General features: G+C 35.3%; 1 protein-coding gene across 2 annotated transcripts; it reads left to right on the top strand.

The window, feature by feature from the left end:
- The first annotated feature begins 1,086 nt into the window (after positions 1 to 1,086).
- On the top strand, positions 1,087 to 18,533 carry LOC110701284 (DNA topoisomerase 3-alpha-like). 2 transcript variants are annotated; one of them, XM_021878909.1, is made up of 24 exons: positions 1,087 to 1,534; positions 2,350 to 2,528; positions 2,614 to 2,686; positions 4,291 to 4,413; positions 4,562 to 4,683; positions 4,769 to 4,841; positions 4,943 to 5,059; positions 6,003 to 6,086; positions 6,468 to 6,647; positions 6,855 to 6,983; positions 8,556 to 8,630; positions 10,350 to 10,439; positions 10,554 to 10,658; positions 11,672 to 11,706; positions 12,802 to 12,931; positions 13,076 to 13,128; positions 13,385 to 13,484; positions 14,067 to 14,105; positions 15,122 to 15,200; positions 15,361 to 15,432; positions 16,018 to 16,101; positions 16,663 to 16,827; positions 17,556 to 17,676; positions 18,148 to 18,533. In XM_021878909.1, exons 1-24 carry the CDS (start codon positions 1,244 to 1,246, stop codon positions 18,383 to 18,385), a joined length of 2,757 nt encoding a protein of 918 aa, XP_021734601.1. In that variant the 5' UTR covers positions 1,087 to 1,243; the 3' UTR covers positions 18,386 to 18,533. The 2 variants fall into 2 exon arrangements, with proteins under 2 accessions (XP_021734601.1, XP_021734600.1); XM_021878908.1 differs by having other exon boundaries at positions 16,657 to 16,827.
- Positions 18,534 to 21,945: the final 3,412 nt, after the last annotated feature.

Raw genomic sequence — 21,945 nt, 5'->3', positions numbered from 1 at the left:
TTTTTGACGAAAAGAAGACATTAGTATTATTATTATTTTTTTTATTTGAAAATCGATACAAGTAACTTCCTAAAAATATGGTAAACAAGAGTTGGCTCAAGTGGTAAGCAATTTCATGTCGCTTTAGGAGGTATCGGGTCCGAGTCTCACCGTATGCGGAAACCCTTGTTGGGACTTGGGAGTCTCACCACCATAAGTCAGATGTGCGTCTCGGGTTGGATCCGAATGTAGTTGGAGCTAAGCTCCGGTGAACCGGGTAAACATCCTTTAAAAAAATATCCTAAAAAATATGGAAAAATCTTTTGTTTGGTTTGATGTAAAATGTTGTCATGAAAAATTAATTTTTCATTTTCCGTTGTTTGGTTTGTGGAGATCTTAGACCATTTGTTTTGGTGGAAAACTTTTTCGTGAAAAATGATTTTCCTCCATCTTTTCACTTTCCTTTGTTTGTTTGTTTTGATAAGAGATACGAGTAGAAAATAATTTTTCTAAAGGCGGAAAATTACACTTTTAAAAAAGAAAAACCGTTTTTCTTTGAAAAAGAAGGTATATCACATTTTCCTCTCCACTCATTACTTTTCCTTATACTCTCCTCCCATCCTTTCTTTCCTTTTACTTTATTTTTCCTTTTCTCTTTAAGTTTTCCTCTAATAAAACAAACAAATAAAAACTTTCTTTAAAATCAGCTTTCTATTAAAAAGTGAATTTTCATGACAATTGTTTTCCTTTAAAACAAACATAGCCTAATGATGGAAAACCTTTTCTTTTACAAAACAAGAAAACCACATTTTCCTCCCTCCTCCTTACCTCATTTTTTACTTCCCTCTCATCCTTCCTCACATTCTCAATCATATATTTTTTTTTATTTTTCTTGAAATTTCCTTGTATGCAAACAAATAAAGGAAAACTAAATTGCAATAGTGTTTTTCATTGAAAATATGTTACATCAAATAAAACGAGGCCTAATATGATATTTTAAATACTATCTCTAAAAACTTTAACCAAATAAGCTCGTTGATGATTCACCGCTGTAATTACATATCAATTGCATTTTCAAAACTACACTCTCAATAAATAGAATTATATTTATAAATTACAATATGAAAAGGCGGGAAAATCAAAGGAACCCCTCTAAACTATACACTCAACTCCTTTCAAAAAAAATAACACACACTCAACTCAATTTCATAATCTCAATTTTTTGTTCAACAAAACCCTAAACCTCGGTGCCGGCGACTCTCCGATGGCTGGAAACCGCCAAATTAGGGCTTTAAACGTGGCGGAGAAGCCGTCAGTAGCAAAAGCCGTCGCCGGAATTTTGTCAAGAAATCAACTTAGGGTTAGAGAAGGACGATCCAGGTACAACAAAATCTTCGAATTCGATTATACAATTCGAGGTCAACCTATTCATATGCTCTTCACATCCGTCACCGGTCATCTAATGGAGCTCGAGTTTGATCAGCGGTATCGAAAATGGCATTCTTGTGATCCTAGTGACCTCTATCAAGCTCCCGTTCATAAAACTGTTCCTCAGGTTTGCCCCTGAAATCATCTAATTTAATTTAATTTGATTAAGTGAATTCAGGTTGAGTGTGATTGTTATTTGATTAATTAGTTGGTTTTGAGTAGCATTGTGCAAAGTATCGTGGATGTTAATTGGCTTAGTTGGTAAATGTTTTAGTTGGTTTCGAATAGCATTGTGCCATTGTGCAATATAATGCGGATGTTAATTAGTTTAGTTGGTTAAATTGTCGGGGTTGGTACCTGGGATTGAGGAACCGAATTTCGTCTAAAGCTATGGCCTTTGTGGCTCCCTTATTCATGACAAAATTATAGCATTGTGTTTTTGGTGTGTGGAGTTATTAAAATGGGAAGGTATCTGTGGCAATTGCTCTATAGTGGGGCTTTTATAGGATATGAGTTAGACAAATTGTTTGGAATTCTTGATTTAGTAAGTAGGATTCGGTCTTATGACTTATGAGAATTAGTAGAAGATGAATTGGTTATAGTTATTCGTGACAAAGATATAGCATAGTGTTTTTGGGTATAGGGAGTTCTTATAATTGAAAGGTATCTGTGGCAACTGTTCTATAGTGGGGCTTTTATAGGATACGAGTTAGACAAATTATTTGGAATACGGAGTACTTGATTCAGTATGTAGGTTTCGGTCTTATGAGAATTAGGAGAAGACGAATTTAAATTGGTTTTAGTTATAGACAGTTGGTATGATATATATGGAGGTATCCTGCCTTGTTCAACTTTTGCTCTAAGTTATGCTTCCATAGTTCTCTTAACTTATGTAATTCTAGGACGAATGGTTAATAATCGTAACTGTTGTTAATGATTTAGGACAAGTTGGATATCAAGAGAACACTGCAACAGGAAGCAAGGGGCTGCCAGTGGCTTATACTGTGGCTTGATTGTGATAGGGAAGGAGAAAATATTGCGTTTGAGGTAATTGAGGTTTGCGCAGAAGCTAACCCCAACTTGAATACATGGAGGGCTCGCTTTTCTGCTTTGATTGACAGGTATGAACCTACATAATATGTTCCTTACAGGGATTTATTATACCATGGGGTTTAATCTAATGGATTGTCATCTTGGATTTATTAGGGATATCCATGAAGCAGTACAGAACCTTGTTCGACCAAATCAATCATTTGCTGAGGCTGTAGATGCAAGGCAGGTTTGTTTCTTTGTGTATTTCTTTCAAACTTCGATGTTTTGTAAATTCAATGTATACAGATTTTCAAATGCTTTAAGGGTATGTTTGGCCAAGGTCCTGTACGACAGTTTCTGTTTCCTAGAAGTAGTTTTCTAGAAACTGTTTCTAAAGAAACACTTGTGGGAAACATATTTGTTTGGCCACAAAATTTTAGAAGTGCTTTTGAGAAATAAAAACAATTTTACATTGTTTGGCCTGTTATAATATGTCCAAGCAAATGAAGAGTAATGTTTATTGGATAAAAAGCGATTAATGTTTATCTAATAAATGAAGATTAATTACAAATGAAGATTAATTTTAGTTGATAAATAAAATGAGTATTCATCATGTCATTTTTTTTTAAAAAAATAGAAGATCCATTTTTTTTTTTTTACATTTCTGATCTACTTTTCCCCTGCTAGTGCTGCTACTCTATGCCATTATTACCACCACCACCACAACACCATTACTAATGAATCTCTAATGTTGTTCTTAAGTCTGTCACTTGTTAAAGTTTAATCCATAAATTAGAAACCCATCCTAAAGATATCTGAACTTTTATCTGATTCATCAATCCCCCCACCCTCCGATCCTCTACTTGTGTACCAATTTCGCCACCACAATCTCCATTAGACCGGCGAATGGTAATTCTTCGAGGTCGTTTTAGCAGCAGATATAGAGCATGCACTTGTGGACAAATCTATGGAGACAAAAGATGGAGGAGAGAGAGGGGGAGGAGAGAGACACCAGAGGACTTGATTTTATGTGAGGATATATGGTTCTTTTTAACCATTTATGAGGGCATATTGGTCGGCAAAAAAATTCATTTAATGGCCTAAATCTCCTCCCTGAGAAACTGAACCAAGAAACAAATAGTAGCTTCTACTACAACAACATACTTTTCTTTGCAGTGGGCTTCTCAAGAAGCTAAAGTTACTTTTGTAAATTACAATGTTTGGCCAAGTTTCTCCTTCTACTCCTCAGAAGCTCTTTGAGAAGCCCGGCCAAACAGGCACTTATCATTTGTGTGTGCGTGTTTTTATTTATTTATTTATTTTTTTTTTTTTTTTTTTGTGTTGTTGGAAACGTGAGTGGGTGGAATTGAAGCATGTTGTTGAACGACTTGTACCTGTTTGCTGGCCTTCCTATATATTTCTGCTCGGGCAAGGGCTTGTAACCCTTTTACTGGTTGTTGACTTGTTGTGTTGCAAATCAATTGAACATATAACGAAAGAGTTAGAAAGAAAACTACATGCTGATATTGGAATGAAGATTATAAAGTTTTTTCTTTACATCCGGACATACATAGTGAGCAGTCTAATGACATGTATGCCTGTGAGCCGTAGTTGCAGATTCTGGACTGGCTTTCTTTTTCTCCCCCTTGTTTAATCGGGGGAGCCAGACTTATGTGAAGTTCAAACTCAAAGCTCTTCTTGTTTTATATGACCATAATAAGTTAATAACTACTGTTTGGTTGAAATCTCCAAGTAATACATTTGGGTCATTCTCGTAGTGGTCCTTTTTTTGGTTTTCTTGTAGCTTCTCTCTATATCCTTTTACAGGTATTATTTTCATTGCTTCTGCAGGAGATAGATCTACGTATTGGTGCTTCTTTCACTAGGTTCCAGACAATGCTTCTTAAAGATGCTTTCAACTTCAATATTGCTACTGAGGACAGAAGTCTTGTTTTAAGTTATGGTCCATGTCAGGTAGTGCCACCTGTTGCTGTATTAACTCATCCCTATTCCATTGGTCATCTTGCATGTATGCATGTCCTTTTGTCTACCTCCTCTTCTCCCCCTCTTCCTCTCCCTGTCCTCATTTTCTTTGACATAGAAGCTCTCTTGTCATTTGTAGTTTCCAACACTTGGCTTTGTTGTGGAAAGGTATTGGGAAATACAAGCACATGAACCGGAAGAGTTTTGGACTATCAATTGTTCTCACAACTCAGAGGAAGGAATTGCAAATTTCAGTTGGATGTAAAATTTGTCAGCATCTCTCTAGTTCTGTCATTCTGTGTAAAATTTTTAACTATTAAAGATTAAATCTTGAACTGTTTTACAGGCGTGGCCATATGTTTGACTATACCTGTGCAGTCATCATCTATGAGATGTGTGTTGAGGAACCAACTGCTACTGTGAGTAAAATGATTTTAATTGGCTTTCATAGCAAACTGTTTAGAATTAAGTTGCAATCAACAGTTTCAAGAGCTGATTATTCACAAAATGCTAATGCCAGGTTACAATGGTTAGACAGCAGGAAAAACTAAAATATCCTCCTTACCCATTAAGTACAATTGAACTTGAAAAACGCGCGTCACGATATTTCAGATTGAGTTCCGAACGCACCATGAAGGTATGTATGGCCAGGAGTACTATTTATCATAATTGATCTTAGAAGAAATGTATCGTCAAAAAATATTTCAATCCTGCTAATTTAAGAAATTAGAGTAGCAATTACTGCAAACTTAATATAATTTACAGAAATGGCCGGAAAATTTCGAAGGATTGTCTGTTAACTCAGTAATCAAATATTTTTTCTAGATTTGTTTTATTGTTCATGGCATAGTTGAGTAATGGGCTACTACTAATTGTAGTAATTTTAACCTTTTATTTTATAACTTTCACTACTGAATGACTTTACTGCTAGCTAATATTTCCATTAATCTTTATTAGCTAATTCTATGTAGTAGTTTACTGGATGTAATTTGTAAATGACATTTTACTTTACTACTAGCTAATATTTCCATTAATCTTTATCACGACCACTATGTCAAGAAGGCATTTGCACATTACATCCAATATACTACTACATAGAATTATAAATATAGGTGCACACAAATACTTAACTGAATGACTTGCTTGTCTCTTTTTCTTTGGACAAAGTTTTCTGGTTTGAAATAGGATCCCTGGTAATAATCTTGGCTCACGAGCTCCTTAAGGCTTAAGCTGTACACTTTTTGTTGGCCTGCCTAAAAATTCCATTATCTTTTTATTCAGATGTAAACTTCCCCATATTCTTATTCATTTTGAATGTTTCGTCCCTGAAGATTTACTAACATATCCACTCTGCTATATATGAGTGCTTTCTTGGCTGCTTTGGTCTTAAGTGTGGATGTGCAAGTTCAAAGTCATCTTAGAACTTTCCAATTTTTTAGTCTTACCAACGTATTATACTGTATCATGGACCATCGAAACGGTGAAGTAAAACATGTATGCTAGATTAGTGACTGAATGCTGGTTCTATTGTCTACAAAATCACATCATTTACTTTCAAAAATTTCTGCTTGTCTTCTCAGGTGGCAGAAGAGCTATACCAATCTGGTTTCATTAGCTATCCTCGAACCGAGACTGACTCTTTCTCGGCTAGGACTGATCTGCATGTTGGTAACTCTGATCTATCTTTCTACTTATAATTAAGTCATCATTTCTCACTAGAAAGGGGAGCCTTGGCACACCGATTAAGGTGTCGCTGCGTGACATTGAGGTCACGGGTTCAAGTCCTAGGAGCGGCCTCTTGTCAAAATTGACAAGGGAGGGCTTGCCCCCTATACACCCTTGTGGCGGGACCCTTCCCCGGACCCTTGCCTAGTGGGGATGCCAATGTGCACCAGGCTGCCCTTTTTTTTTTTTTTTAATTGTTTCTCACTAGAAACATGACATCTTCATATGCACCAACCTATTGTTTCTTTATCTTGCTTTGCTTTCTGCAATTTTGATTTTGTTTATGAATTGATTTGATATTTTAAACCTTCATAATTTAGGCAATTGTGCAAGAACAACAAGCACATCCAGTATGGGGTACCTATGCACAACGGTTATTGGACCCTGAGGCAGATCTTTGGAAAAATCCTGGAAGTGGTGGCCATGATGACAAAGCTCATCCACCAATTCATCCAACAAAGTTTTCTGCTGGGGAGTCTGGATGGAGCCAGGACCACAATGTTAGTTCTCCTATATTACCTTATTGTTTGAAATTGTATTAGTAATCTCATTATAAATTGCATGCACTGATTTTAAAACTTGCTTTTCACTATCCTCAAAAATGTGAATGTTAATGTGTAATTATTTATCTCATATTAAGGGTGCTTTGAAGCTTTATTATTTATTTAAATTAATATTCTGATTTTTGGGCGCTCCCATGTTTGCAGAATGTATATGAGCTGGTTGTTCGCCATTTCCTGGCTTGTGTCTCACAGCCAGCTGTGAGCGCTGAGACTACGGTAGAAATTGATATAGCTGGTGAAATGTTTTCTGCATCTGGAAGAGTGATACTTGCTGTAAGTTTGTAGTTCAATTTTCTTTAAAATATTTAGACCTAGATACAAGGAATAGCTTTAGCCAGCTTGCGCTTCTAGTTACTGGCAAGAAGATAAACCCGCCATTCTAGGAAATAGGTTACGTTCGGATGCTGTAATTGCCTATGAAACTTAGTTTTGTTAGTCCTTCTCAAATTGTTTGTAGTTTATAGAGCCCGAAGTTCATTCAAATAAACATTGTTGCCTCTTTCTTATTGATGTAATTGGTAGATTAATTTTTACCTTCACGAGATGACAATGATTAATTAAAAGTCTTATGCCACGTTTGCTTATATTTCCCCTCCTCCTTTTAAAAATCATATTTAACTTTGGCTTTAAAGTGTTCAGGGCACCTTGGTAAAGTTGTTATGTTTTAGTGTTTTACTCCCTCAATTATTTTAATTGCCTTAGTTTGGATTGATGCACTATTTACATTATCCACTTTGACCAATGCTGTGGGTATTTGTTGGAAGCGTCTCAATATATAGTTTTCAGAAATCATTTTTTTTTTAAAAAAAAAAAAAATTACTCATTGATAATAAAAAAAATATTACTCCCCAGTGTCTATTTAAGTGCATCACTTGTCGGTGCACAAAGTTTTAAACATTTGTAATAAAGTGGGTATTTTAATGTGTAAGTGGATGAAATGGACAATTATATATATTGCTATTAATTGAGTGGGAGGTTATTTTATTCTAAGAATGATAATGTGAGTATGTGTCGGGATCATGGGAAGAGAGAAATAGTACAGAATATCAAGTGGGGTTAGTGGGAGGAAAGATAAATTATAAAATATAGAGAGATAGTTCCGTGTAAGGAAGTGATGCACTTATTCAGATACGACCATTTAAAATTAGTAATTTACTTATTCAGATTCGGAGAGAGTTGTTCAAAGTTCTGCTATGACATACATGCATAGAGAGATTACATTTGTGTAACACATATTCCCTCTATTTTCTTTTGATTTACACATTTGTTTTTTCACAATTTCAATGCACATGTTTAATTGTCAATATTTTTAATTTTGTGTTGTAAAAAATTAAAAGTTACTTTTTGGAAACTGCATATTAAGAAGATATAAGCAAGACACCCCATGTGATTATGTTTTTTTTTTTTTTTTTTTTTTTTTTTTTTTTTGTTGTATATTAGTGAGAATTTGTAGTCAAAATTTGAACACTTTTAACCGAGATTACAGTATAAGGGTAGATCTTTCGGAAACAGGAGTATAGTAAAAGAGAGCTTAGTTTGGTGGCTTGGTGCTAGAGAAAGTATCTTGACTCTTCGTGTTGAGCTTGGCAACTTATGCTGACCTACTATACCATTTTCGAATAATTCATATCCTGGCAAGGGCCTCTAATGCTATATTGAGCATACTTAAATCTTGCTGATTTGATTGGTGATGTAGGCATGTTTGTATCTACAAGCAATATTTTTTCAACTCTTTTCATGTAAATTTTGGTAGGTAGCTGGAATGTGGTATGAAGACACGTGTCTTGATTATGATATTGACAATTATATTTCTTTCACTACTAACTTGTCTTTCTTGCTTTGCAGAAAAATTATTTGGATGTCTACCGTTTTGAAAGTTGGGGAGGTTCTATGATTCCAACTTATATGTTTGGACAACAGGTTTGCTCTTCAATCTTCACCAGATATGTCTCAAAGTCTTCCTGCATTTATATCAACTGTTTTTTAGGTTCTTTCGTGAACACTGTTAACATGGCTGAATGATGTTACTTCGAATGATTAATAGATTAATCATTGGATTTGCTGTATTGTCCACAGATTGGTGGGATATTTTTCCAGCTTATTATCAATAAAAAGATGAAATATTGATGAGAATTAAGATACACTTGAAGTAGGTGACTTTGGATGGAGATTTGGATAATAATTTGATGAGTTTTAAATTATTCCTTTGTATCTCGATGGTATGGAGTGTTTGTCAGGAAGAAGAAAATTTTCATCCTAAATATGGCATTATGTTAATTACTACGTATTTACTTTGGTGTTGTTGGGCTATAGAAGCCGAGGAGGAAAAGTAGCTTTTCAAAGAGTAGTGAGCCTTTTATGAAAAGCTGTTCTTAGGATGATGTTGAAAGTCTTGGTTACATTAGCCCAAAAAAGACTGCATGATCAGTTTTTCAGGGGTGATGTTATAAAGGGTTTCCCTACCTTGTAAGACTGTAGGAGCAATATTGAAGCTAAATGATTTTAATTTTCATTAAGTAAGTTTGTTTGAGCACTCTTAAGAAAATAAATATGAAATCTGGTAGTTTCATATTGTCATGCGGTTGAAAGGTATTTGCCATTTTGATTCCCAAGGAGGATTGTCATCTAATTCATATATTTATTTTCAAGCACCATGGCTTATGCTTAAGGCTCTTGCCAAGAGGCAGCTAGATATGTTGTGATTTCAAGAGAGGAGGCATGAGGGGAATTCTTATCGGTTTATCTTTTTGAAAGAAATTCAAGGTTCAAGACCTTTCTTATCGTATTTTTATGATAATATTTTTGTGAAAGGTGATAAGAATTAGATTGACGGATGTTTGTAAACTGATTTGAGTCAGCAGTCATTGGAATAATTAAGATGCTTAGTACTCTCATGGGTCCATTAGTAATGGGTTTGGCTTCATCTTCTATCTTGATATTAGGCAAGGCTAGGGAATTTTACTCAAGCTCTTCACCCCTTAGTGACGAGTTGCATTCAACAATCCCATTCCGTCGTAAGATCTTTGTTAGTTCTGTCTCCAATCTTGTCTCCAATTGTTACGGGAATCTGGTGACTAAAAGATTTCGTGAGAAGAAAGGTCATCAGTTTCCCATTACAATCTTCCCAGAATGGTAATTACTCCCTATGCCCTTTCTTCTCACAAAATCTGCCGGTCACTAATTATCACTGAAATTAATTAAATGGAAGGAAAAAGAAATAATAATTCAAAACCAAATTAAAATGCTTAAATTTCCAATAAGAAAAATTTCAAACTGTTATGTTTATAATATTAGGCGCCTAAAAATAATATATTCAATGTTAGTGGTAATGATATCTAACCCAAAGCTCCCATAACAATGATTGGAGCATCAGACATTTATACCTCTAAGAATAATTAAGGGCAACAGTACAAACTGAATCAGAATTAGTTGTGACAATTATTGTGGTGCAGTAGAATCGCTTTAGGAGATCATATTCGATCCTTTCTAACTGTTCATTTCATGATAGGAACAAAATCATTTAGTTTAATGACTACTGGAAGTTGTTATATCTTATATGTCTATCCACCAATGGTGTTAAGAAATGGTTTCCACCTTTATGTTACCATGAAGATGATTACTTGAGATTTTCTTTTGCAGTTTACTCCAACTACGTTGACTTTAGACTCAGGAGTGACCAGACCACCGCCGCTCTTAAGTGAAGCTGATTTGCTGAGCTGCATGGATAAAGTGTGTGAGATTTTTAGTTAAACTTATATACGTTAAATCTATTTGTTGATTAATAATGTTAAGTGCTGTATATTTATTCTTAATCAGTAATTATGCATCATGGCTTTCATATAGGCAGGAATTGGTACTGATGCAACCATGCATGATCACATCAAGAAGCTGTTAGATCGTTTCTATGCTACGAAAGATGCAAATACTCGTTTTTCTCCTACTAATCTTGTGAGTGATCTTTACCTTACATTTTTTAATTATTGGATTGGTTGCTTCTTGCTTGACCTATATTATTTTCTCTCAATCTCCTCTGCTCTAGTTGTTTGCAAAATCCAGCTACTCTTATCGCTATCAAAACTAATTTTCTTATTTTTGAATGCCTAAATTAAGAGTGGAAATCAGTGCTGTGTGGCTTTTATTTAAAATCTTATATATAATTTATATTTAATGTTAATAATACTTTGGAGTTTTTGTAGAATCATTTTCCTGGTCATGATACAGATGGTTTGGGGGAAACAAATTGGGAACTGGTTTCCACAACAAACTCTTAGGAAAGCAGTTATTAAGATTATGCTGGGGTATTTGTTTGGAACAGATACTAGAGCTACTTACAACGACATGTGAGTGATTGGTGTTGCTATGTATACTATCATAAGCTCCATAGTTACTATGCAAAATGTATCCTAATGGTTACAGCACCCTCGTTTTTGTAAGTGAAAGCGTGAGTTTGCTATCTTGTTTCCATGCTCATACCAGAAGCTCATATGTGCGAGATTTGTACTGTCTGATGGGATTAGTGTTACTAGATTAAAACATATTAATGGTTTTATTTCTTTCCAGTGCAGTTCATCTTATACCTTGCTTGATGATTACGTATTTGCATTATCATGCCAATTTCTAGCATATAACTTTCCTGAGCTTTCTTTTATATTTTCATTTTCTATACTTGCTGGCCTGTTTAAATCAAGCTTGGTTTGGTTTATTTTTCCTTATTTGTGTATATGTTACTCTTTCTAACCTCATCTATGTGGAATATTGTAGCTAGTATTGAATTTTTGGGTTATTCAGAAATAGGTAAACAAGTGTCTTCCAACTTTTGCTGACAATTCAGTATATGCATTTTAATCATCTAATATTTTCAACACAAAGATTACTTTATTAGGAAAATAGGCTTTCTGTTAACTTTTTCAGGTTATTTGATTTTCAGCTTTTAATTATTTCGAATTTTATTTTTATTTCAGGGCGAATCATTGGTTATGGGATATGATGACATGGGGTAAGTCAATTGCTCTCACAAGTTTCACCCACCATCTACAAGAATATCTAATTTATATACCTAGTCCATAGGGACTCCCTTGTTTATACCTTGTTGAAACTGAATAAATTAAAAGTATAAATCATTTACCCGCTTGAATGGAAGAAGATCAAATATTGGTTCCTATTGTTATTGTTGCTGTATTTACCCACTCGGACTGCTTTTGTAAGGGAAGAATTATAAATCTCCACTCCCATCCCCTACTAGAAGTCTAGAACTCCTTTGTCTAGGAAATTAAAAGAAATTCTAAAAACTTGTTCACTGACTACCATGGGACCATGCAACCACCTTTGACCACCTTCTTCTCCATCTTATTTCCACCCACTTCCACCTCTGTACTGGCTACTAGCCCACCCCTTGCAAGTTACAACTAGTTTACTTTGCCATATAATGTATTACCAAAGATGCTAAAAAGAGGATTTTATGGTTGTGGGCGAGACCAGTGATGACAGCCAGATTTCTTGGCAGCAATGCTTGATGATGAGTATGGTGGCGCAGTTGGGGTCTAACACATTCACTGATGATGTAGGATTATTCATCTAATGTTTCGTTCTTGGAACATTGTTAAATGATTAAATCCCTTGCTATTCCTCCTAAAATGGTGCCCCCTTACATGTTTCAGGGTTGGTTCTAGTTATTCTTCTTACCTCCCTTTTGGTAGGCTATAAATGGTCGTGATAGTGATCATTTTATTTGGGTCTTGTAGGCTCTTGTGTTCGATTCTATGGAAACACTTGTCTGTCCCAACTTTTTTCTGTTACCATCTAGCACCACTTTGGAGTTGGTATAGAGTGGTAATGAACATTTATGAAGAAAACTACATGTTTGGGGGGTGGAGTCCCATAATGGGCTTTTCCATGTGACTTTAATCTCAGAAAACGTATATATTCATCACTATTACCATCATTTATTATCTCCTACTAACAGGCTGTAAAGTTTGATACCTAATTCAATAGATTTTGGTGGCAAAATGCATTCAATCCATGGTTTCCTAGTTCCTACTCTCTTTTCTGATGTTAAATTGTCCATCCATGTTTCTTGTGTTTTCGTATTCAGATATGAGCTCTGGAAACCTTATCTCAGATCCAAGATGGAGGATGATATGAGGGCTGTTAGCTTAGGAACCAAGAGAAAAGCAGAAATTTTGGCTTCATGTTTGCAAGAAATGAAAGCTTGTTTCTTAGATGTAAGTGTCTGTGACCCTCAAATAAACAGCATCTGTATGCCTTTGCACCATTTCATTGAACATTTTGCAATTTATGATGTGTGTTAATGTGACTTTTTCACATATAAATTTTGAATTTTGGTGCTTTTTTGAGGGAATTTGCAGGCTAGGGTGAACAAAGTTAAACTCTTTGAAGCCATGGAAATATTTTTTGACAGGTACAACCTACATACGAAAAAGTTGGTTATACTTTGACTATGTAGAGTTAAGGAACATCTATATTGCAGTTTATTGTCGAGTGCACTATGTTTCTTGTTTAGTGCTATATCTTAACAATTACTACTCATTTGTCAATGCAATATTAATTAAATTGTGGGTTGGTCTATGACAGGTTACACTTATATTGTCTGATGAATGGAGTATTCCTCAAGTTGGAGTCCTTGCTTTAATTTCTTTTTTTCTTCTTCCCTGTAGAACTAATAGATCTGGGGCAGAAGAGCAGCAGACAATTGGTGGTGTTGTTCGCCGCTGTGGTCTTTGCCAACAGGCTGATATGGCACTGAAACGCAAACCGGTGAGAAATCAAAGAATTATAGCTTTTTTAGGCATAGTTTGTGTTCAGATTGTACTTTTCCCCTTTATTTTCAGGGCGACTTTACTTGTGTTTTGCAGTGTTTCACTAAATCACTTTGAGTGGGATTTGACAATTAAAGAAATAAAAACAATGCGTGAAATTTATTCTATCACATGTATGGAAATGGAATGAATCCGTGAAAGGACGGGCATTGGTTTGTGCCACTTACCCTGAACCCTTTCATGGTTGCATCGAGCATGCCATATAAATGTTTTTAACAGAAGGCAGTGCATTACATTGCCCTTGCAAGCCTTGATTTGACTTTTTTTTTTGCTTTTAGCCAGTTTTGCACTCTTGTGATGTTTAACATATACCCACAACCATCAATGTCCTTATGGGATGATATTGTGTGTGATTCTGATATGATCTAATATGCGCTCCTTATAAGTCACTTGGAGTGCTTTTTCACTATAGAGGCTTTGTCAGCTGCTAATAGGATTAAGGATTGCTGATTTGAAGATGGCAGCTTTTACAGAATAAAATATCAATTTTGTTTATTCACTGTTTATTTCTTTTATGCAGGATGGAAAATTCATGGTTTCGTGCTTGGCCTTTCCTCTGGTAATTATGTTTTGTATGGTGGTTGAAATCTTGAATATTTCCATTTACTTATTTAAATTAGTGAACTTGAATCCTGAACTGAATCAACTGATCATACTATCATAGTACAAGTGTTCTTTTCTTTAGTTGCACGGGAATTGTCTAACTAAGTGGATCTTTGTCATTGTTGCAAATATTCTTGTGACCGTACTTTTTTTTCCGGCTCTAGCAATTTACCAATTCATGGAAGAGCCTTAAAGATACCAGTAAGGTTGGACATTTTGACCCCTGGACTGCACCATACTTAAATGGCTGCCTCTTGACTTAGATTCATGGTATGGTTTGAATTGGCTTTGTTTTCTTTGTCTTGAAGGCTTGAGGTTTTGATTATCCACACTCACTACTTCATTAATCTAGGCTTGTAGCTCATTGGAGTCTGTCAATAAGCTGCCATAATTCCCCTTCCCGTATATGCCCTCTGTCCCTTTATATTTTTCACACTTTCATAATATGATGTCTCAAGATTAACACTTCTGTTTAGGATATAAAAATCACCTTTAATTTATATATAAAAAAAAACCCTTTTGGGCACAAAATTTAATTGATGCCTCTTGTATTTCTTACTCCGTAAGATTGCCGCATGCTCCACTAGTCCACTGTGCGTTTTTTTTTTGTTTGATATTTTAACTATCCCATGCTATTCCTGGTTTATATTATTGCTGCAATATTTGTGCCAAATCCTATTTTGAAATATAAAAAGGCTTCTTGGCAGAATAGGAGTGCCAAATCCTACTGTGAAACATAATAAGGCTTCTGTAAAAAGAGATGTGCCAAATAGCCAAATATCATTTATATGAGTACCAAAATCTTTTTTCAGAAGGGAATCAATATTCTGTGTTCTGTACTTGCTCTTCAAACTTGAACCTTTTATCATGATCTTTCATGATTCTTTCCTGTAGCTATATTGTTGCTTTACACATCCATTATGGAGATTTTGTTTCAGGCAAGTACTAATTGGACTTTGCTGCAATTTGCAGTGTAGAAATGTTGTTTGGCTACCTGGATCTATATCAGAAGCAACTGTGACCTCTAATATATGCAACTTGTGCTCTCCAGGTTGTTATAAATTTTGACTTCTGTAGCCATGTATGGTCAATTGGGAGATTGTATAGGCTTTAGATCCTTAGTACTCCATTTTTTTTTCCACCTTATTGAGGGCTACCTTTTTAGTTTTCACATTTACACAGTGTATCACTAATCACTTATTGGCATCCAGGTCCAGTGTTCTTAATACAGTTCAAGTTTCGGCAGTTGGAAATTCCTCCAAATTACAGTGTGGATCATTTAGGTACTTTTTATGCCAAGATTTTTTTTTTATGCCAAGATATTTTGCAATTTATTTTTTCTGTTTTAGGTGGTGGTCCTTCATCATATTAAGCTTAGGGAGATACAAACCTGTACTACTTTCAGGAGAAGAGTGTACACTGGAAAAAACCATTTTTTTTGGAGCAGAGGGATGATGTTGTGGGGAGGAGAAATAGTCTCTTATTTAGATTGCACAAAGAAGAGCGAAAGGAAGGATTGCCTTTTCCTTATTGAAAGGATTTGATTTATAAAAAGGGAAGGGATATGGATCTCTACTATTCCTTGCCTTCCATAATTGAAAATAACTATGTTTCAAAATAGTTAATTTATAAATTTCCTCAGTTCTCCTAATCCAAAAACACTGTAACTGGACTAACTGATATGTTGCATACTACCTATGTTTCAAATTATTTGCAACAATTAGACATTATCTATCACATTTTATGTCAAATCGTTGCAAATAATTTGAAACGGAGGTCGTATATTTATTTATCATTATCAACTTTAAACTAGACCTTAAAAAAAAATTGGGAACCATTGTGAATACTAATTCAGAATATTCCCCCAGGCTGTGTTGGTGGATGTGATGACACACTCAGACAGTTAACAGAAATATGTGGAACTGGTCCTCACAATCTTTCTGGGACATCTGGTATGTTGTCTCTCTTAATATTGCTATATTTAAGGTTGATTATTCTTCCTAGAATTAAGAATGCCTGTAGGTTCTTCTACAATACAATGCTCTACAGTTTAATGTTTGTGCTGTACTTGTTGTATCCAAAGATTTTCAAGTATTGGAAACAACTTTTTCTTATAGAAATAAGGCTGTATACATCTGACCCCTCCCTCTCCTACCCCAATCCTGATTTGGGTGGGAACCTCTATTAGGGTATTTGAGTTGGTGATGATCATTAGTCACTTTTAGCTATTTCAACGGAAGATTACACAATAACTTGTGATAATAATTTTTTTTGAAAGGTTAATGGACATCCTTGCATCATCCCCTTGAAATTCCTTATGTTTTGTGCTCTTGCATGCAAGAATGTATTACACACATAAATGTATTTAAATAATCTTTGGAACTGTTTGTGTCAGGGGGGGGGGGGGGTTGAGAAGATTGGATGGATAGGGAGGAATTATCTAGAAACTTTTGCTTCCTGCTTTCCCATATAATCTGTGGTTATCAGACTATTTTCTTTCCATTTAGCTGCAGTGCGAGGACAAACTCCAACCACCACTTCTGCAAGAAATATGGCAAGTAATGTGCAGCGTGGTGTCTGCTCCCACTGTGGACAGACAGGTCATAGTTCGAATGATTGCCCTTCCCAGGTCTCAACATCTGGACGTGCTAGGTCTCGAGCAACAAATCACACTGATGGTATGGTGATTGTATTACTATTCCACTCCCCTTCAAGCTTTTAAGGCTGTACTGATCATGCTTTTCTATTGCCAGCCAAACTTATATGGAGTCTGTAGTTAATGACTAGATATCCTCACGGCTTGTCTTATAATATTTGGTAAACAAAGCATTCTCTTCTTCCTGGATGGCTAGTCCAATAAAAAGGATCTTGTGGTTAAAAATTTGCGGAGTGATGACAGTTTTCTGGCTTTGTTTACCATCAAGCTTTTTACAACTTCACTGTGAGGCTAGTTTATTAGCTTTCTGGACCAATGCATCAGGGCATTTGAAATTGCTTTTTTCAGGTGTCAAGAATTTGGAAGTTGATCTTTGTTGCTTCTATATTTTTAATGCTTTTATATTTTTCATGTGGAATGATGACAGTTTTCATCATTGTTGACAGTATAAATTCGTACACTGTACTATTCTCGTAACTAATTAATGAGAACAAAATAATAATTTCCTTTGTCAATAGGCCCAATCTGTAATTGCAAAATAATTAAGCAAGAAGTTATTAGGGAAATTATGAACAAAAACAATGACTAATGAATGTCAAATTTTAGTGATAGAAGTCTATTTTCTCAAGTTTTAAGGGTCTATTCCTAATTGTGCTTTCATATAGTTTAGTGTCTTGAATGTTCTTAGGATCAACTTTTGCTAATGTGGATATACATAAACTGTTTCCTGACTTTACTCTGCTGTTACAGAGAGTTCCTCATTATCATGTAGTTCGTGTGGAGAACCCTGTGTATTGCGAACAGCAAATACTGCAAATAATAGGGGCAGAAAGTTTTATTCATGTCAATCTCAGGAGTGCAGATTCTTTGTGTATGTACCGAATCTCAAATTTGTGCTTAAGATTTTATTTTTTCCCAGTTTTTTGAATGGTGAGTTCCTAAACCTGCCTTGTCCCTTGGCCCAGTACCCCCACCATGACCCTTTTTTTCCTTCAAGCATTATTTAGATGGTGTGGGCGTGTGGCTGTGTTAGTACTTCTGTGTAAATAACAGCTGCCTGTTTTTATGACCTCATAGGCCTTAAGCAAGTTGCCCTCCAAGATTTGGTTTGTAGGAGTCTCATACGCAGCCCTATTTTCATGTAAATTCTTATTTCAGAATGTTGTTGACTTGTAAGTTTTGTCCAAACCGGATATTTACAAGAATATATGCAAAGTTGCATACCACTGGGTACATCACAGTGATCACACTGTAGGTTTTTGCTCAAGTACAATGTAGTTGTCAAAGCCAGCTATCCAGCTCTATGCATACACTTTAATGTTTTTCTATTACCTGAAATCAGATGGGAAGATATGGTTGACGGTGGCGGTGGAGTACAGAATGCTTTGCATACCAATGGAAGAGGCGCAAATGCTACAACTGCTAGACGGGGTGGTCGAGGTAGGGGGCGCCGTGGTGGGGGTCGTGGAAGTGATACGACTTTTGTTTCAGCAACAGGTGAACCTGTATCCGGAAGAAGATGCTTTACTTGTGGTGATCCATCTCACTTTGCAAATTCTTGTCCAAACCGTGGCATATAGGTTGTGTTTATCCGAGTAATCACTGCAGTTAGATCATAGATCATACATCCTGTATTCTGTGTATAAAGTGTAATCCAAAATTACTGTGATTCAAAGTTATATCATGTACGCTCTGCTTATAATATATTATAGTTGAAGGGTTAGCTCATTATCTTGTTGCCTTGTTTCCAACTTGTGAGAGTCAAGAAAAAGTGGGAGGTAGATTGCTTTTCAGATATCAGCATGATCAGCCTAACAGAAGAACTTGCAGACAACTTATGTCCCAGCTGGTAGACACTCATATAAGTCATTTTGTAAGAAAAGAGTCGCAGACAACTTGTATCCAAAGCTGGTAGACACTCATATAAGTCATTTTGTAAGGAAAGAGTCTGTTTTGACATCGTCGTCTAACCATAGTGATAGTGTAGGGACGTCATTTTGGCACTATTTATTAGTAGGGTATTGAAATTTTTGATAAGTCAAAATTAATTTTTAAGGTGTCAACATTATTTAGGGGATACGATGCAAATTTAACAGCCAATCTTATTCTAGTACTACAGAACATTAAGTATCAACTAGGGGTGACTTGACTTGGAACCGAAACCTGCTCGGAATCGTAGGTTTTAGAACCGAAATCAGTAGATCAGGTTTCGGCTTTGGGTAATAAAAAAGGGAACTTATTGCAACAGGTTCCGATTACGGGTAACATAATTTTGAACCCGAAACTTTTAGGGTACCCTGCTAGTATAGGTTTCCTATAGGATACATCAAACTAGAACCTATTATTTAAGCCCAAATATAAAAGCCCTAATCAAAATTGTATAAAAGCTGTCACCTACCTCTCTCCCTCCTCTTATTCATTTTTCATGTTACTAGGGCTGTCACTAAGGCTGACAGATTAACCAAGATTTTCTCCTACACTTGTTCAGTCACTAGGGCTGAGATATGGTGAATAACGAGGGTGTTGATGAATCTGCTATTGGGAAATTAAGGGAAGAATCCGAAGAGCTTAAAAAGCAAATTATGGAATTCCAATATGAAATTTCCAAAATTGAAGCTGAAATTTCCAAGATTTCAAAAATTGAAGCTCATATTTTACATATTCAGCAAAATTTTCAACTTGAATGCTGGTTTGGAATCTGAGTTTGGAGGATTGAAAATCCAGCTAGTTGTATTAGGTTTAAAAGAGAGTCTTTAGAGTTGAAAAAAGCTATGGAAGACACTGAAATTTTAGATAACAAGAGAATTGAGATTACCTCCATATAAGAAGTGCAATTAACTCCAAATAAGTAAATTTTTAAATTTTATCCTCTAATACTCAAAATCTTGGGGCAGAATTTAACGGAGACTAAAATAACATATGAATTACATTCAACTGCACAAAAAATCTAAGCCAAGATCACTTTCACCGATTGTATGACTAATAAAGGTTTCTATGTTATAAGTAAGGTTACTATGTTAAAAATAAGGATCATTATATTCAATATAATGTTAGTTGCGTGTGTGTAAACCTCGGGTACACAATAATATATATTATTGTAGACCAGGTCCACACAAGTCAATCTGTTATTGGTTTGTAAGTGTTAATTAAGTTTTATTCAATACGCATTTTGTGACTTTGTTTATCATTTTGTGAATTAGATAATTTTAGTCAGGAATAAGATTATTTTAGTTAGGAATAAGATAATTTTATAATTTTAGTTAGGAATAAGATAATTTTATAATTTTAGTTAGGAATAAGATAATTTTATAATTTTAGTCAGGAATACGATTATTTTAGTTTTAAATTTTAGTCGAAATCGGCAATTTTTGTTTCTAGGAAAAAAAGTCAAAAAAAATTCAAAAATTGATGGTTAATATCTACGATGTTTGAGAAATTTCAAAGTTTTCGAGGCCCGGTGTAGAAAATTCTTGATATTTTAGGGGATACATCTCGGGGTCATATAATGCCGTTTTAGAACCATATATGATGATTATATGTTGCCATACTTGTTCGTAGTATGCTTGAGTTAATGAAATCCATGCAAGTGATAAACCCGGTAAATTGGCCGTTTTAAAGGCAAATTGAATGGTTCCACCAACCCAATTGGACTTCCGGAGGGTATTAAGGACCATGGTAAACATTTCGACAATTTTATTTCAGGGCGAAAAAAGTATACAAATTCCAAAATTGAAGACTAATACCCACGCTTTTTGAGAAATTTTTGAGGTTTCGGGGCCCGATGTCGAAAAGTTTTGAAATTCTAGGGTATACATCTCGAGGTCATATAATGTCGTTTGGAACTATATAGGATCATTATTTGTTGTCATAAATGTTCGTGGTAGGCTTGAGTTAATGAAAACAGTGCAAATTGTAAACCGGTAAATTGGTCGTTTAAAGGCAAATTGGATACCACCCACCCAATGGAACTTCCGGACGGTACAAGGGATCATGGGAAACATTTCAGCAATTTTTATTTTCTGGCGAAAAAAAATTAAAAATTTCAAAATTGAAGGCTAATATCCACGCTTCTTGAGATATTTTGGGGGATTAGGGCCCGGTGTCGAAAAGTCTTAAAATTCTAGGGGATACATCTCAGGGTCATATAATGCCATTTGGAATCATTTATGATCATTATTTGTTGTCATAAATGTTCGTGGTAGGCTTATCAGTGCAAGTTGTAAACCGGTAAATTGGTCGTTTAACGGCAAATTGGAAGGTTCCACCCACCCAATGGGAATCCTGGACACTATTAGGGATCATGGGAAACATTTCGGAAATTTTTATATCCGGGCGAAAAAAAAGTCAAAAAATTCAAAATTTAAGGCTAATATCCATGCTTTTTGAGAAATTTTGGGGGATTGGGGACCCGATGTCGAAATGTCTTAAAATTCTAGGGGATATATCTTGGGGTCATATAATTTCGTTTGGAACCATTTATGATCATTATATGTTGTCATAAATGTTCGTAGTATGCTTGAGTTAATGAAATCCGTGCAATTTGTAAACCGGTAAATTGGTCGTTTAAATGCAAGTTGGACTCCCAGAGGCCGGGTATTAGGGACCATGGTAAATATTTCAGCAAATTTTATTTCTGGGCAAAAAAAGTCAAAAAATTCCAAAATTGAAGACTAATATCCACGCTTTTTAAGAAATTTTGGAGGATTCGAGGCACGGTGTCGAAAAGTCTTGTAATTTTAGGGTATACATCTCGGGGTCATACAATGCCGTTTGGAACCATATATGATCATTATTTGTTGTCATAAATGTTGGTGGTAGGCTTGAATTAATGAAATCGTGTAAGTTGTAAACCAGTAAATTGGTCGTTTAAATGCAAATTGGATGGTTCCACCCACCCAATGAGACTCCCAGACGGTATTAGGGATCATGGTAAACATTTCGGCAATTTTTATTTTCGGGCGAAAAAAAGTCAAAATTTCAATATTGAAGGCTAATATCCACTTTTTTGAGAAATTTTGCAGGATTCGGGTATCAGTGTCGAAAAGTCTTGAAATTTTTAGGGATACATCTCGGGGTCATATAATGCCTTTTGTAACCATTTATGATCATTATATGTTGTCATAAATGTTCGTGGTAGGCT

The sequence above is a fragment of the Chenopodium quinoa genome, unplaced genomic scaffold (genome assembly GCF_001683475.1).
Source record: "Chenopodium quinoa cultivar QQ74 unplaced genomic scaffold, ASM168347v1, whole genome shotgun sequence".
NCBI lineage: Eukaryota > Viridiplantae > Streptophyta > Magnoliopsida > Caryophyllales > Amaranthaceae > Chenopodium > Chenopodium quinoa.
The sequence above is the reverse complement of the archived record's forward strand: the minus strand, read 5'-3'. Positions and strand labels throughout refer to the sequence as shown.